Source organism: Phyllostomus discolor, chromosome 8 (assembly GCF_004126475.2).
Source record: "Phyllostomus discolor isolate MPI-MPIP mPhyDis1 chromosome 8, mPhyDis1.pri.v3, whole genome shotgun sequence".
Lineage (NCBI taxonomy): Eukaryota > Metazoa > Chordata > Mammalia > Chiroptera > Phyllostomidae > Phyllostomus > Phyllostomus discolor.
Genome location: NC_040910.2, coordinates 105,774,403 through 105,791,450, shown reverse-complemented (window position 1 = coordinate 105,791,450; position 17,048 = coordinate 105,774,403). Strand labels below are relative to the sequence as shown.

The following is a 17,048-nucleotide window of genomic DNA, read 5'->3' as shown; positions in this document are numbered from 1 at the left end:
TGCCTGCTGAGCCCAGGACTTCGTCCTCCCTCCCTCCCATGTGGGTGGATCAGGAGCCTGGGCTCCAGCTGCTTGCCCTCTGTGCGCTGGGGCTCAGAGACCCCTCGCCTCTTCACTTGGGACTCCTGCCTTTCTCAGTCCAGTCCAACCAGTGCCTGCTGAATGCCTCCTCTGCACAGATGCCAGATGGTGGGGAGGGGAGAGTCACATAAGGAGAAAACAGTCCTGGCTCCAAGTATTTATAATTTCTTAAAGGGATAAAACTCCTCCCCAAGTAGTGTGGTTACAAGGCATAGCCCTGGCACTGTGAACAAAAGCTGGAGAAATAAGCAAATCTCCAAGAACTGAAAGCGACAGCAGCATTCGTCAAGAATGGGTATCTTTCTTTATTTCTAATGAAGAGCCATGGACAGGCTGATCATTGACTTGGTAAAACCTCAGAGGACCATTTGATAGGATGGGATGAGAGACCACACAGCTCTTTAATTTTTCCCACTAACTTGCCCATCATATCAGGCTTCCTGAGGCTGGCATCAGACCCCACTTTGGCAAAACACAGCCTTGTGTAACTGCAATGATAAAAGAAATTGAAATGATATATACTTTTTTGATAAAGCACCTATTTATTCTTTCTACTTGAACTTCCCCTGATCCTCATTTTTAAAGCCCCAATTCCAGGATGGATTCAGATTTGCACATTTCGCTACTTGGCTCCTGAGAAGTCTCTGTCCTGCTCTAATGCCACCATGTCTGTGATTTCCTCCAAATCCAAGGTCAAGCTCGGTCCGGAGGTCCTTCCTAAATTTTCTTATTTCTTTATTGTGCATTCTGCTTACATATGCTATGTTTTACAATAATGCAGAGGTAATTCTAAACAGCTCATGTGGTCGGCAGGAAACATCACTCCCCTTCCCTGCGGGGTCTCTGTTCTAATTCCTGGGACCTGGAATGTGTTAGTTTACACACAGAGGGAAATTAAAGTTGCAGATGGAATTCAAGTAGTTAATCAGCTGACCTCCAAATGGGGATTGTCTTAGATTACTTGGTGGGCCCAACGTGATCACAGGTGTTCTTTTTAAAAATTTTTTATAAAGATTTTATTTATTTATTTTTAGAGAGGGAAGGGAGGGAGAAAGAGAGAGAGAGAGAAATATCAATGTGCGGTTGCTGGGGGCTGTGGCCTGCAACCCAGGCATGTGCCCTGACTGGGAATCGAACCTGCGACACTTTGGTTCGCAGCCCACGCTCAATCCACTGAGCTACACCAGCCAGGGCATCTCAGGTGTTCTTAAAAGTGGAAGAGGGAGGCAGAAGAGAGGGAGAGGGAGGTGTGACTGTGGACACAGGGTGAGGACACAGAGTGATGTGGCGTGAGGACTTGACTCATCGCTGCAGAATTGTGGATGGAGCCTAATGTGGTTTGCCACTATGTCTGTGATTTCCTCCAATCCAAGGTCAAGCTCGTGGCCCTAAGCCACGGAACACAGGTAGCTTCTGGATGTTGGAAAAGGCAAGGACATGAATTCTCCCTGGAGCCTCCAGAAAGGAGCACAGCCCTGTCAACCCCTTGATTTTTTTAAAAAAACCCCTTGATTTTTTAAAAATTGGCAAAATGTATATAACATGAATTTACCACTCTGAAAATGTTTAGTGCACCACTCAGGGCCATCAAATGCTTTCATACTGTTGTGTAGCCATCACCACAATTCCATTTCCAGAGCTTAAAAATTTTTTTAAGCCTCACCTGAGGACATACTTATTGATTTTAAAGAAAGGGGAAGGAAGGGAGAGAGATGGGGAGAGAAACATTGATGTGAGAGACACATCAACTGGCTGCCTCTCACACATGGCCCGACTGGGAACCAAGCCCACGACCTTTCAGTTTACCAGATGATGCTCCCACCGACTGAGCCACACTGGCCAGGGCCCAGAACTTTTTCACCACCCCAAACTGAAACTCTGTACTCATTAACCTTCCCAGCTGCCCCTGTCCCAAGTCCCTGGCAACCCCTATTCTACTTTCTGCCTATGCATTTCACTATTCCAGGTGTTCCTTGTGAGTGGAATCTCACAACATTCATCCTTTCGTGTCTGGTTCATTTCCCTTGGTTTAAGCTCTAGTTGCACATAAGATACCACTACAAAGTATGAAGAACAATGAAAAAAAATCAGAGCATAAAAATATATACAGGTAAATGACCTTCAAAGTTGTTCCTTGCACACAGAGTCCAACTAATATTTGGAAATCTCTTGAGGCTTTTGAGTTAACTATAAACCACCATTATATCAAGTTTTTTAAAAAAAATTAACTTGTCTACTTTATTCACAAGGCTTCTCTTTGAATGGCTTCCAAATGATCAGACCCATCCTTATAAGACAAAGGTTTGCTATCAACAAACTGGATACTACACAGGTCCAGGCACGGCAAAGCGGCAGCTCTGCACGTGCTCTGAGCGGAGCGAGCAACCCCGGAATCCAGGAAGAGTTTGGCCTGGTATAAAGCTTTTTGGATCTGCCGATTCTGCCATGTCTTTTAAACACAAAAATCTGTCTTGATCACAGCCTTAATTTTGTAACTGTGTTCTACGTTTTCTTAAACATTTCCACGTGGCTTTTACATTGTTTCCAGGTACTACTCTGTCGTCATCATTGGACACACAGAGAAGGACAGGGGTTCTCAACCTTGGCTGTGCCTTGGAATCACCTGGGGAACTTCAAAAAATGTTGAGACCTGAGTCAGCCCCCTGTGAACCTGATTTCATTGGTCTAGGATGCAACCCGGCCACTGGGAGTTTTAGAAGCTCTACAGGTAATTCTCATGAGCCAGGCTGCCATTCACCTACCAGAACCTGAGTTATATTTCCGATTTATCCTCTCACCAGCTCTGTCTTTGGATGGGATAGAAGCTTCTCTAAGCCTCAGTTTCCCCAAAGGTAAAGCAGAAGGAACAATCTCTTCCCTACCTGCTTTGTATATTTTCCATGAGATTTGTGAAAGATTGGGTTTATGAACATGTGTAAACCAAATATTTCTATTAGGATAAAAAATTATGGTCATCTTAAAAAATTTTGTTTGGTTTCATGCCTAACAGTGGACTTTATATACCATCCTGTTGTCTTTCACACCATTGTTTCTCTCTTCCCTAACCCCCCCTCTCATCTCCACACCAGGAGTGAATCTTCTCCTGAGCTCTGTTGAACGCTCGTTGGCTGCAGGCCCATCTTCTGATGGGGGCCCAGGTTCCTGCTTGGTTGTCATGTCCTGTGCTCTTCGGAGATCCGTTTCACTGGCTCCTGAGCTGTCTTGGTCCACAGTCTTAGCCGATGGGGCCTATCACTCTCAGATGTCTGAATTTTTTCCCAGGCTTACATCCTAAATATTTTTGCTGAGTATTTTCCTTTCTGTGTCCCTGAAAATTTTGCATTTGCTGTGGGATAGAGCAAAGGCACCTTTTTCATCCCTGGATCTGGGGTCGAAGTCACTGTTGGAGTCCTTGGAGGCCTGCAGCTGCTCTCGGCATCCGTAGGAAGAACAGTGCTGCCCTGGACTCCTAAGTCTTCTTCTCTATGAAAGCCCATTTCATTACTTGCAGGAGTCACACCTCCTCACAAGCTTGTGGGGTTTGTCGCTCTTTAACCTCTGTTCTACTGAGGAACAAAGCAACAGGCAGGAAGCCCAGGCGTGTCCTCCTGTCTGTCCTCAGGGCTGGCATCCAAATTCGTGATCTGGTTTCCATGTTTTCTCCCAGTCTTTGGGCTTTGACACACCGTGACCTAGGCAGAGTGTCATCTCTCTAATTCACCGTGAGGTGTGATGGCCTAGACAGACTTGAATGTACCTACCTGTGTCACACGGACAAGTTAAATTTCTTCCCAGCGTCTCAGATCCCCTATTTCTGACATTGGCGACAGTCCCCATGGTTGGAATCCAAACTCTTTGGGGTGAGACAGGAACACTGTGTGAAGGGTCCTGGTAGACCACCTGACTGGAAAGTGACCTATGGATAGCCACCTCCTTCTGACATCACTGTCTGTGCCTCCATTTTCTCTTCCATGAACTCAAGTCCTTCTGGCTACACAATGCTTTGATTCTGCGACATGGAACTTACTGCTGAAGTGAGCTTTGCAAGGATAAAAGTTCAAGGCCAGACAGGTAGGTTTTCTCCCAGATTCTAAATCACCTTAGGTCATGCCATTGTGCATTTCCATTTGTTTAGATGCTAAAAACAAAATGAAACAAAACAAATAAACTCCCTGCAATTTAATTTCCAATCTGGACATATCAACCAATTATGGAAAAGGGTGGCTGTTTCCCTGTAGAGAAAAAACTAATGAGGGTAACTTGGTCTTAGTTCAGGAAGATCCTGTAGGGAGTAGCTGGGTGAAAGGGCTGCTTGGGCAGAGTGGCCTTTAAAGGACTGATGGGAGAAGTCGGGGGTGGGGAATAAGGCCCCAGTGGGGACCAGAAGCAAAAAGTACAAGCAGGACAATAGGGACAGAAATTAATCTATGATGTCCTTCCCCTACCCAATCAGAGAAGCTTCTGTGCCAAATGTTCTGCACTGCGTGTAGGAATTCAGGCTCAGAAGTTAGACACCTGAGTAGCACCTGGGATTTAAATCCCAGCGCTGCCATTTATTGGCTGTGGCTCGGGAAGATTCGGAGTCTTTCCTATCTGTGTCTTTAATCTGTAAAGGGGAATAATTTTATGGGCCAAAGTTATAGGGCTGTTGGAAGGATTAACTGAGAATTGTGTCACGACACTTAGCACCTTGTTTGGCATGTAATAAGTATTCATGAAATGGTATCATCATCATCACCACCACCATCATTATTATGAATATTGGCGCAGAAACGCAAGGCTGGAGGATTCCCAGAAGATGCGTAGAGCTCATTCCAGTGACAAGAAAGGAGGCTTTGGTGACAAATACAATCCCGAGGAAAGGACTTGTCCTCTTCAAGAACTACCCCAAATAAGATAAACAAACTCACAAGACCAGAAACCTAGCGAAGAAGGTTGGGACCATTTGCCCCCTGCTAACTTCCTATTCCAGCCACCAAGGAGATGCTAAAACTTACATTTTCACTGATTAAGTCATGAATATAGTTCTGAGCCCTTAGTGCTGGCAAGGTAAGTGAATGAATTTTGATCACCATTGGGCTGGCATGGCCAGCCTGTCCAGGTGTCTGTTCAACACAATTGAGTTTTCAGAAAATTCTTCATCTGCGTCATCTGGGTCACCAATAGGAAGGAGGAAGGTTACAGAAATAATCGTCATCACCCCTGTCCCCAACCATAGTCACACACAATGTCTTACTTAACTTGCACGACAAAACGATGAAGTGGGCAGCATTATTATCACTTCAGGTTAAGAGATGAAGAAAGCAAGTCAAAAAGGGAATTCACTTCTCTGAGGTCACATCGCCAGTGAAAATGGGAACCGAGGTCATTTAGCTTTGGGTGTATGCTTTTCTGTCCCTTCTGCCCTGACTTGGAATCCAGACTCACCCTTCTTAAATGACTTACATTGTGTGCCACAAGTAATCTTTAGGGAATTCTATCTAAACTGTGATTTTATTTCTGTGCAGAACAAAGGACAGATAGAGTGGAAGAAAATAGAAGACGAGATAAGACAGCTACTTTGTTAAGGTTCACTATTGAGTCCTGGCTAGTGTGGCTCACTTGGTTGGAGTGTCGTCCCTTACACCGAAAAGCTGTAGGTTTGATTCCTGGTCAGGGCACATATCTGGGTTGCAGGCTCAATCCTGGCTGGGGCACATACGGGAGGCAACCAATAAATGTTTCTTTCTCTCTTCCCCTCTCCCCATTTCTATCTCTAAAAGCAGTGAAAAAATGTCCTTGGGTGAGGATAAAGAAATTAATTATTGGGCAAGAGGGTTTGGAAGCATCAACGGGTGTCTGATCCCAGAGGTGAAGGAGAGAGACACGCTCACTGTGGATGGTGTCCACTTCTCCGGGATGACAGCGTCAAGCTGCATTCCCATGGGCGCTGTGACTCGTTCTGGAAGTGTCTTGGGTTGGCAGAGCCATGCCTCTAGGGATATTCACTGTTGTCCCCTACCAGTCCTGCTCGATGCTCTTAGGAAGAGGACTAAGTCTAGGAATGAGGCGAGAGAAATTTCCAGAGACTTTGAGATGAGGTCACCATGAACACAGAGGTAGCTCCGAGCACCGCACTCTGGGGCTCCCTTCCTTGTTAAGTCGGAAGCATTATTCTTCATATTTATGCAGCGGCACCGCCACTTGACTCTCTGTAGCCTATCCCCAGCATGTTTCCTTTTATATATTCCTTCTTTTTCTCATCTTGGGGGGCATTGTCGCTTCAGTGAAAATTGGTGAACTTCTTCTGAAAAGGGCCAGACAGTAAATAGTTCAGGCTTTGCAGGCCATGTGGTCTCTGTTGTGACTACTCAGCTCTGCCCTTGGAGAACAAGAGCAGCCCTAGACAATACCTAAATGAACAAACAAGACTGTGTGCCAATAAAACTTTATTTACAACAAAGGGCAGCGGGCCAAACTTGGCTGGTGTGCTGTAGTGTGCTGATCTCTGCATCAGCAGTATTTCTACCCACTCTACTTGTTTCATTTCCTGACCATGAACACTCAATTATTTTCTATCTTTCTCTTATTCACAAACTCCCTATGCCCCAGTTAATATTCGCACTGAGTGAGGCTATTAATCCTTGCAGCTGATACAGGATGAATTTCTGCTATAAAGTAAAGCTAAACACTGAAATGTGGGTACACTTGGAAGAGGAAGGTCACCAGGAGACCATTCACTCCAACCTTTCTTTCTAGGGAGTCCAGGGGCAGAACTCCATGGGTGAGGAGTCCCAACCTACTCCACCCCATGTCCCTGGATGTCCTCCCCTCTGAGTAATGGGAGCAGCCATTTGGGGCTGTGATGATTCTGCCTCCTTTGAAGCCATCTGATGAAACTCTGATTTCACCAACCACCAGTACCCAGGAGGAGCCTGGCGTGACGCAAGATGAATGGAATAATTTTATGGGATGAGGGGGGACTCTGAGACAGCATCTAACCAACATATTTTGGAGAAAAAAAATTACCTGAAGCATTAGGAAAGGAAACTATGCTGGATGCCAAGCCCCCACCCACAATTTAAGGGTATAAAAGGACCATGGAGGAAGAAGAGACTCAAACTCACCCGCATCCACCTCCATCAGCTCATCAGTTCTATCACCTCTCCCGGCACCATGCCGTACAACTGCTGCCTGTCCAACCTGAGCTGCTGCTCCAGCTGCCCCTCCCGGCCCTGCGTGGCTCCCAGCTGCCACAACATCCCCCTGCCTGGGGCCTGCAACATCCCCGCCAATGTGGGCAACTGCGGCTGGTTCTGCGAGGGCTCCTTCAATGGCAGCGAGAAGGAGACCATGCAGTTCCTGAACGAACGCCTGGCCAGCTACCTGGAGAAGGTGCGGCAGCTGGAGCGGGACAATGCGGAGCTGGAGTGCCGTATCCGGGAGCGCTGCCAGCAGCAGGAGCCACTGATGTGCCCCAGCTACCAGTCCTACTTCCGGACCATTGAGGAGCTGCAGCAGAAGGTGAGGGGTGGGGTGTGTGGGGTGCAGCAGCTGGCTGTCTTGGAATACTAGGACAAGTGGGCCTCACAGTGGTGTCTCGTTTTCAGATTCTGTGTGCCAAGTCTGAGAATGCCAGGCTGGTGGTGCAGATCGACAATGCCAAGCTGGCCTCTGATGACTTCAGAACCAAGTATGTTGAGACTTTTCGGCCGGGTGGCCTCCAAGGTCCTTATGGCTCTTTTGTGACCCTGTGGACCCTAACGTTGCCTGGAAGGGGAGAGGATTACATATCCTCCTATGGCTGGATATGGAAAATCAGTTTCAGAGATCCAGATTCACATGGTGTCTGCTCCTCAGGCTCTCTTTCTAGATGGTCTCCTGAAGCCCCTGAATTCAGAGATTGCAATTAATTCTTGAAGAACCGATTGCTTTGGTGGTACATTAATCAACAACATGGAGAGGAGAGAGAGACTCCATCCCAGAGGTCCCCATGGGCACTGTCTGGTGTTAGGGCGAGTCAGGTCCTCTCCGGCCTATCCATGCTGAGCTTGAGGGACACATGGAAGGGAACGGATGGGAAACTGTGTCAGTTCAAAGACAGCTAGGCCAATCCCTTCAGATAGGACCTGGGGCAGGAAGATGGGCTTCCTCCCTGGCCCTTCCTCCCACACCAATCTGTGTGTGCAGGTATGAGATGGAGCGCTCCTCCCGGCAGCTGGTGGAGTCGGACATCAACAGCCTGCGCAGGATCCTGGATGAGCTGACCCTGTGCAGGGCCGACCTGGAGGCCCAGGTGGAGTCCCTGAAGGAGGAGCTGCTCTGCCTGAAGAAGAACCACGAGGAGGTGAGAGGGAAACAAAATAAAACAATAGGCTTCGGAGCTAAGCTTTCAGCATCAGGAGGCAATTGCCATCAGGATCCCTGGGCTGGCACCCTTCTCAGAGGAACTCAGGGTCAGCTCAGGGAGTCATATCGGGACATCCACAGCCTGCAGTTGGGTGAGCTGGGAGGGCTGGGCAGGGAAGGGGCTGGTGGTGCTGAGGAAGGATATCCATGCTCTCTGTTGGTCTCTGTTAGGTGCTGAATTTGGTGGTAGAGATTGAGAAAAAAAATAAAGAAATGAGACGTGGCTCCTCTCTTCCAAGAGCCCATAGTCTAGTCTCTGGTCTAAGAGTCAGCCATGGAAAAACTTGATACAATACTGGCAGAGGGAAATAAGTGCTGGATTAGATGCGCATGCAGAGTGTTCTGGAAGTAATCCAGTCTGCCCGAAAGGAGACTCTTCTCAGAGGCATGTCATGGGGAGGAGGAAGATGGCTGAGCAGACACGGAAGTGGCACAGTGAGCTGTGGCCAAGGACGGCCCGTGGGTGTGTGTGGCTGGGCATGTGGTGCCTGTGGGGATGTGTCAGGAAATGACAAATGACCTGGACGTGCTCAGGAGTTGGGACTTGGTCTTACAGGAAATCTGAACTGGTTTCAGTTTTCTGAGAAAGAAATTGAATTTATTTTTACACACTATCTGTGTCTTGGGAAAGAGCAGGATATTCTTTCTAGTGCATTTTTTTGTCAGGCTTGTTCTCACTCGACCACAGCAGAAAGATAGCAGACCTATTTCCGTGAGTTCATTCCTTCCCCTTCCTCCACCAGGAAGTCAACACCCTGCGTTGCCAGATTGGGGACCGCCTCAACGTGGAGGTGGACGCTGCCCCCACTGTGGACCTGAACCGCGTGCTCAATGAGACCAGGTGTCAGTACGAGGCCCTGGTGGAGACCAACCGCAGGGACGTGGAGGAATGGTTCGCCAACCAGGTGGGTGCCTCAACACAGGGCCACTCAGGACCTTGGGACCCTCAAGGCAGAGTCTGATCCCGTGTCTTACCTTTGGTGTCTCAGACCCAGGAGCTGAACAAGCAGGTGGTGTCCAGCTCAGAGCAGCTGCAGACCTGCCAGGCAGAGATCATCGAGCTGAGACGCACGGTCAACGCTCTGGAGATCGAGCTGCAGGCCCAGCACAACCTGGTGGGTATTGGCCACACCTCCTGGTGACAAGTGTGAGGTCGGGGAACCAGAGTCACTGGTAGGCCTTTTGGGTCACAGTCTCCTGAACTCTTGAAGCTGTGACTTGCATGGAACCCCGTGGAGGGACGTGTTAAAGGAGCAGCTCTGTGACCTTCCTTGTGTCCCCCCACAGAGGGACTCCCTGGAGAACACGCTGACAGAGACGGAGGCCCGCTATAGCTCCCAGCTGTCCCAGGTGCAGTGCATGATCACCAACGTGGAGTCCCAGCTGGCAGAGATCAGGGGTGACCTGGAGCGGCAGAACCAGGAGTACCAGGTGCTGCTGGACGTGCGGGCCCGGCTGGAGTGTGAGATCAACACGTACCGGACCCTTCTGGAGAGCGAGGACTGCAAGTGAGTATGAGGCAAAGGATTTCTGGGAAAACATGTGTGGTGGACTACAAACACTGTGGACAATTACATAGTGGCTATATTTTCAATGCACCAAATAACACATTATTCTAGTGTCTACCACCTGATAGTTAAGCCACATGTAAGGTTAAAAGCAAAGGGCACCCCCTGCCTCAGGGAGCTAACAATGGAGGTAATATTTTTCAAAAGGGCAATTTCCCACTTCTGCCCATGGCATTCTGGGGAAGGGAAAAGGATTTGGTGACAATCACATTTGATTCCAAATAACTCTACCCACTGAGAACTCATAGGTGGTTGCATTAAACCTTGGTGTTTTCTACACTCCCCTCCCTAATGCCTTCTAAAACTCTGTTCTTCCAGCCTCCCCTGCAACCCATGTGCTACCACCAACGCTTGTGGAAACTCCTGTGTGCCCTGAGGCAGCTCTCAGACAGGTTGCTGTTAACTTGAATACCGGCACCCTCTTTGAAGACTACAATGAAGCTGTTTAGATCCAACCTAGTAAAGGCCCCAGGTCCTAACTCTGCAGGAGCTCAGTTGCCACAGAAACCTTGTCATGCCAACTGTGATGTCTCTAGATATGGAAAGTCTTTCCAGATCCAACGAGCAAAGACACACCATCAAGATTCAATGTCTGGAAAACTCCCTCCCACTGAAGGTTGAGTCTCTGTATCTGAAGATGTCCAGCTCTCTGTAATCTGAGCTCCAGGTATTACTTTAGGGCGTTTCCTCTGTGCATTGTGTTTCCTGCTTTCCCGGCTTCCCTGGTATTCTCTGGAATGCAAGGAGGCTACTTCATTTACTTCCCAATAAACTTTATTTCTCTGGCATTGTAAATGTGCTTCTCATTCATATTCATGCATTGTAAAGTACTTCTCAGGGCTGTTTCATAAAAATACCCTTTCATTAGGAGGATGAATGAGTTGAATGACTGAAGCCAGCTATCATCGTCCACTGGTAAATGAGGATGGCGAGGGAGGGCTGTCCTCTTGGGAGGCTCCCACCCAGGGGAGACCATGCGAAAAACCTGGCCTTCAACATGCATGCCCATCTTGTCTAGGCTGTGGGGCCCATGGAAACTGTGAGACTCCTCTCCAAACCTCACTGCTATCTCCCATTGCCATCCTCATCACTGAAAATCTCTGCTTCCCCTTCTCCAACACTGTAAAGACCAGCTTCTGTTGAAAAGGCTCAAAGAGCAGCTGCCTTCTCCTCGCCATGTCTCAGCTGCACCTGCATCACCAATATATGAGGCCTGTTCAGAAGGTATCTAACCATGTAATGTGAAAAGTAGGGACATTTATTGAAGATACAAAATACAAGAAATGTTGTACATAGGACAATGACATCTCAGTTCCCTTCAAAGTAGGCACTTTGAGACCTTACACAGTTCTCCCAATCACCATCAGCTGCCCCATTGTGTTTTCCTGAATTTCATAGATAGTCTGAAATCGCTTCCCTTTCAAAGGTGATTTTAATTTTGGAAAAAGCCAGAAGTCACAGGGCACCAGATCTAGGCTGTAGGGGTGCTGGGTCACCTGGGTGATTTGAAGTTTCGCCAAAAAACTCTGAATAAGACGTGATGCATGAGTGGATACGTTGTTGTGATGAAGCTGTCAATCACCATTTGCTTAATGCTGTGGACTTCTGAATCATCTGAAGAGTTTCTTCAGAGGAATGTTCAAGCTTAATGCAAAATTTGACGCTGATTTGTTGCTCTATTTGCTCAAGTCATTTTGAGTGCAATGGCCACACAGTACACATGATTACTCAACAGCATCTACTGCCCCCCTGACTAGTACAGTGAAGTCGTCATTGTTCATGCATGTGCATTCCAGTCCACTCTCCTTGGCTGCCAGGTTACATCAATGTTGCACAAATGGTTCTCATTTTATTAAGAATGGCTAGACTTTTTCTGGACAGGCCTTGTAGATGTCTGTCCTTCCCTCAAGATGTGCCTTCAATGATTCCATGCATGCTCTGGGCCTTTTTCTTCTATCTCTAACTGCCTGTCCGCTGACTCCCATTTAGCCTGACTTCCCCTTTCTGTCCCCAGAGGAGGAAATGCCCAGATCCTTGGCTCTTTGGTTTTCTCTTTCCACTCGATGCTGATGATGCCCAAATCTCACTCTCACCTGAGCTCAAGTTCCAGTCTTTGCTTGCCGGTAGGACAGTTTCACTTGGTATCAGGCCATCACGTCACATTGAACTAAATTTAATTGGACTAAAACTTATTTTTGCCAAACTGGTTCATCTTGTACTCACTTATTATGCTCAATACCTTATAATCTCAAGATCCTTTAAATGCAAGCAGGTGTGTCTCCTTACTTCCCTCTTTTCAAGTTTACTTTTCCCTCTAGGTTTTTGATCATATCTATAATGTTCTTCCATAATCTCTTTACCACTTTATGTCCTGTAATTCCAAAAAAGGCCAACGTTCACCAATCTCCTCCAACACACATTGACCCTACCCTACCTCCCTCTTGCCTCATTTGTGAATTATTAAAACTCTCCAGTCTACTGACCACTTGACAGGTTATCCATTTAATTTGATGCTATCTGACCCAAACAACCACCATCAGTTATCTGGTGTGTGTGCCTGTACTCTGTGGGGTGCTGAGAACACGGAAATAAGTGAACCCTGGTCCTGACCCACAGCATGTGTAGAGTCTAGGGTAGGTAAGACAAAGAAATAACCTCTACACACAAACATCAATGTGGCCCAAGAAAGGCGTAAGTAAGGAATGACGAATTTCTGAAGTCTGAGGGCGTGATAAGAAGAGGCTCCAAGAAGGAGGTAGCACTCAGCCAGGGCTTTGAAAACACAAATATTCTGTTTATATAAATTTTGTCTGCCTGTCTCGTTGACTACATGCCCTTCAAGAGAGGCAGTATCTCCACCTGATCAAAACCTAGTGTAAACCACAGAATGCTTTATGTGGAATAAACAGGGAACAGTATCACTAATGAGGATTCATGAGAAGGACATTAAAACTTTATATACTTCCCATAGTTCCAACTTCAATCAACTATGACTGTGTGATATTAGCATAATTCTGGAATACAGTTTGATGGGATATGTTTGGACAGATGAGTGTGTGCAGGTCTGAGAAGAGGGAGAGTTTTTTCAAGCATGAACTTGGCCTGGTAAAGAGATGAAGGAGGAGGTAGGTTTAGAGCCAGACCAATTTTTAGCCTGAAGCAGAGGATAAATATAGAAGATGATACTGCAAGTAGGTAAAAGTCATATTTGGAAGTGCTTTGAATGGTTATCTGTGAAATTTCCTTTTAAGGAAGGTTGGCAGGTGATACACCAGGAAGCTATGTACAGGTGGGATTAGGTGAGAAAGAAGGAAGATCAATCTGGAGGCTGATAAAAAACGAGGACCGAGAGGGTGGTGGTGGGGTAGGGGTGGATTGCAGAGGCGCAGCTCGGGAATGGGAAGCTGACTGGAGGCGGAACAGTGGAGTGAGGCAGAAGGAAACTAGTACTAACTAGATACCTATTCTGGGTCAACATGAGTGAAGTTTTTGAGACTCAGAAAATGAAACAATAGTGTATTTCCAGTGGAAAAAAAGCTGAAAAAAGAAAGAGACTAGATTTGGGAGAGACATTGGCATTGTAGACTAGTAGAGGTGCAGGAGTTGTTAAGATGTTCCAGAGGAAGATGTTAGTGTGTGGAAGGACCGTGGGGACACTGATAGAAATGACAGACTACACCTGGGGGGCCCCCCAAAGTCCCTGGTGTAAGGTTCTGCCTTTGCTTAGCTGGGTCTCTGAAGACAGAGATGACCTCTAGTTCAAAGCAGTTGGAGAGGGAAGGGGAGGGGCGGCTGAAGTGACAGAGAAGTAAAAGAAGGAGAGTTTTGATGAGGGGATGGTCAGCAGCATCCACGTCTGAGAAGATGAGAAGGCAGACAAACCCCCTGGAAACAGCAATGGGGAGATCACTGGGGGCTGTAGAGAGAGCAGGGGCTGTGGGGTGCTGGGGGAAGAAGACGTAGTTCAGCATCTCTTTCCTACTTGTCTCAAATCGTCAACTCGAGAGTGACCTTAACGCAAATGTTCAAAACAACACCGTCATACTGAACACGACGCTCACTTTGCCTTTTCCTCTGTGGACTACTCAATGTGTTTTAGCATCTGCCACCCGCGTTGACCTCAGAGCACTCACATACACAGGTTCGCATTCCTTCTGAAATCAGCTTTCCTGGACAATTAAGTTATATTGCTTGGGAGCATTTCATGTTCTTTTTGACGTCTCTATTCTAGACTGAGTAGAGCTAAAAACATACTGATGAACATTGCACATTTCTGACTGGGTTTTTCCCTTAAGGCTCTTGCTGAAACTCCATTACCACTGGGAGTCCAGGACTGAGTATGAGAGAAGCAACGGTGGCTTTGGGGAGGGTTTGCAAAATGAACCCCAAATCCCATTTTGAGGTGTCTGTTCCTCTCTTTGCTCAGTGCACCTTACTACTGACCTGGCTCATTTTCCAGGTCCTCTCCTGCTCGTCCCTCATTGGACACCCTATTGGAGCATCTTCTCAGAACTCAAACCATTGGCTTAGTTCTTGGATTATCATCGCAATTTCTCCTCTCAATGCAGGGAGGCTGGGCAGTTGATAACTTGGCAATGGCCACCTTTATGGAGCAGTCTGTGGAGGCCCCACATCCTGGTCTCATAGGTAGCTCTAACTGGGGTTGGCTCAACAGGATGGGCTAGTGTTGGTATTGACAGTGTTTCCACTTCTCTAATTCCCCACAGTGGGGGATGTCCCATCTGTCTTTGGCATAGGTCAGTCTCCTGCTCGGCGTGTGCCTACTGATGGTATTTTTGGCCGTTCCTTGCCATTTGAATACATAAAAATACAAGTCTTTGACAAGTGGTCCAACATACTACTTTGCATTTCCCAGAGAACACATTTTACATTTCTCTTTCTTTTTCACTGGACTTATTGGGGTGACGCTGCTTAATGAAATGATGTCAGTTTCAGGTGTACAGTTCTATAACACATCATCTGTATATTGTATTATGTGTTCACCACTCCAAGTCAAGTCTCCATTTCTCATGGTGAGAATTTCAAGGGCTGGTACCTGGCCATGAGGGAAGACGGTTTGGGGAGCAGGGGGGTGACCTTCTAATGCCTTTAAAGTCCTGTCACAGGGAGGACGGCCTCAGCGGGCTCCACTCCATGGTTAACTACCACTGATGAGTTTATGCGTCGTCTCTCCCACGAAAATAGCCTTGGCTTCCATAATAAATAGCATCCTTAAATCTCAACTATAATTTGTGTCTGCCACAATTACATGGGCAGGTGTAAAATCTTTGTGTTTGTTAGGATTTCATTTGCTCATCCTATTTATTGAGGGGCCATAGACTAGACACAATGCCATTGCTTATGTGAAGGCAACAATGCTCAATACACAGTAAGTGGAGTAAATAAAAAGCAATTGTCTTCCAGAATTCCTGGGAAGCTAATGGAAACTTGGCTGGTTTCTCCATAGACCCAAGTCTTCTCAACCATTATCATGGTTACTTCTACTCGACAGTGGGAATAGTCGTGTTTTCTTTTTTTTTTTTTTAAGATTTTATTTATTTTTAGAGAGAGAGGAAGGGAGGGAGAAAGAGAAGAAGAGAAACATGAATGTGTGGTTGCCTCTCACATGGCCCCTACTGGGGACCTGGCCTACAACCCAGGCATGTGCCCTGACTTCAAATTGAATGGCGACTCTTTGCTTTGCAGGCTGGCGCGCAATACCCTGAGCCACACCAGCCAGGATGAATAGTTGCATTTTCTAAACTCTACCTTCCACTGTTGAAGGTATGTAGATACTTATCTCTGGATTATTCCATTCTGACGGAGGCAGAAGCTATTGTAGTGGTTGTAGGGACCCCATGGACATATGTGCCAGTTTACAACACATATGCCTTTCCTTTTCGTTACAAAGTGCCATTGTCTAGATTTTCCTCTTTGGAAGCCTGGGGCATAGAAGGGGAGAAGGAGAGAAAAGCCTGTGAATCCAGCTCTTCTCTGTGTGTTATTTGCTCTCATCCAATAGGGCTTCAGTCAGTTTGGTACGTACTTGAAACCACACACTCATTCCGCATCTCTTCGCAGGCAGAGACTTGGGCAGGAGGACCGGCGAGCTGAGCATTGCACACATGGGGGAGATGTCAGGGCCTTGAAGGCATACGCTGTGGGCGACCACACATTTTCTCCAAAGCTGCTATCTTTTATGAACGTGTATTTGAAGCTCCATCTTGGAAATGCCTTGTAGAACCACCCAAGAAAATGGACATTATTATTTTATAGGGACACTGTGTTTCTGACCCATTAAAGACCCGTTAACTGAGTTTGGTTGTTTATCCCTCTGACCAGGCTGGGTTCCAAATGCTATCTGGCTGATTCTGAAAATACACACACCCTCAGGAGGTGAGGATTCGCCTTCAGTGAGGATAAGATAAAGAAGTGTCTGGGCTGAGAGAACAACTCTGAGGAAGGGGCGATCTGAGTAATGGCTGTACGGGAGGAATCCGAATGGAGCTTTCACAAGGGACTCCTTTAAGAAGCAGCTCTCAGATGCTGAGCACGGATGGATTAAACATGACCTCTTCCTAGTTCTTACCTCCATCTGGAACAGCATGAGGGCAGAATATCTGTTTGCCCAAATGCATCGATGGTCACAAGATGCCATTGCACATGTCACAGTGTGGTGGCTTTTCAGGGTCACAGCCTTTGGACAGCTGGGCTCGGGTGTTTCTGGGTCAAAGTCACCAAGGGTTTCCTTCTTTCTCGCTTTTGGTGGGTAAGGCACTTTCCCACGTCGTACACTTCTTTCCGTTAGACTAAAAATGACCTTTTCTTCTTTGGTGGAGAGCAGGCTTTTATTTCTCGGCTCATTCTAATCCAGGACTCAAGCCTAGTAGTGGCTGAGTCCCATGAAGTCAATCCATTTGTGCCCTGCCTCCTCGCAGCAATGAGGAGATGGGCAGAGAGAGATGGCTGGAGATGGAGCGAGTTCAGCCGCTGGAATCGGAGAGCTCGGTG

The 17,048-nt window shown here is 47.1% G+C and overlaps 1 protein-coding gene across 1 annotated transcript; it reads left to right on the top strand.

Annotated features, from left to right (window-relative positions):
• Positions 1-6,595: 6,595 nt before the first annotated feature.
• On the top strand, positions 6,596-9,986 carry LOC114502912 (keratin, type I cuticular Ha4-like). Its single transcript, XM_028520177.2, has 6 exons — positions 6,596-7,584; positions 7,671-7,753; positions 8,251-8,407; positions 9,213-9,374; positions 9,459-9,584; positions 9,757-9,986. Exons 1-6 carry the CDS (start codon positions 7,120-7,122, stop codon positions 9,979-9,981), a joined length of 1,218 nt encoding a protein of 405 aa, XP_028375978.2. The 5' UTR covers positions 6,596-7,119; the 3' UTR covers positions 9,982-9,986.
• Positions 9,987-17,048: the final 7,062 nt, after the last annotated feature.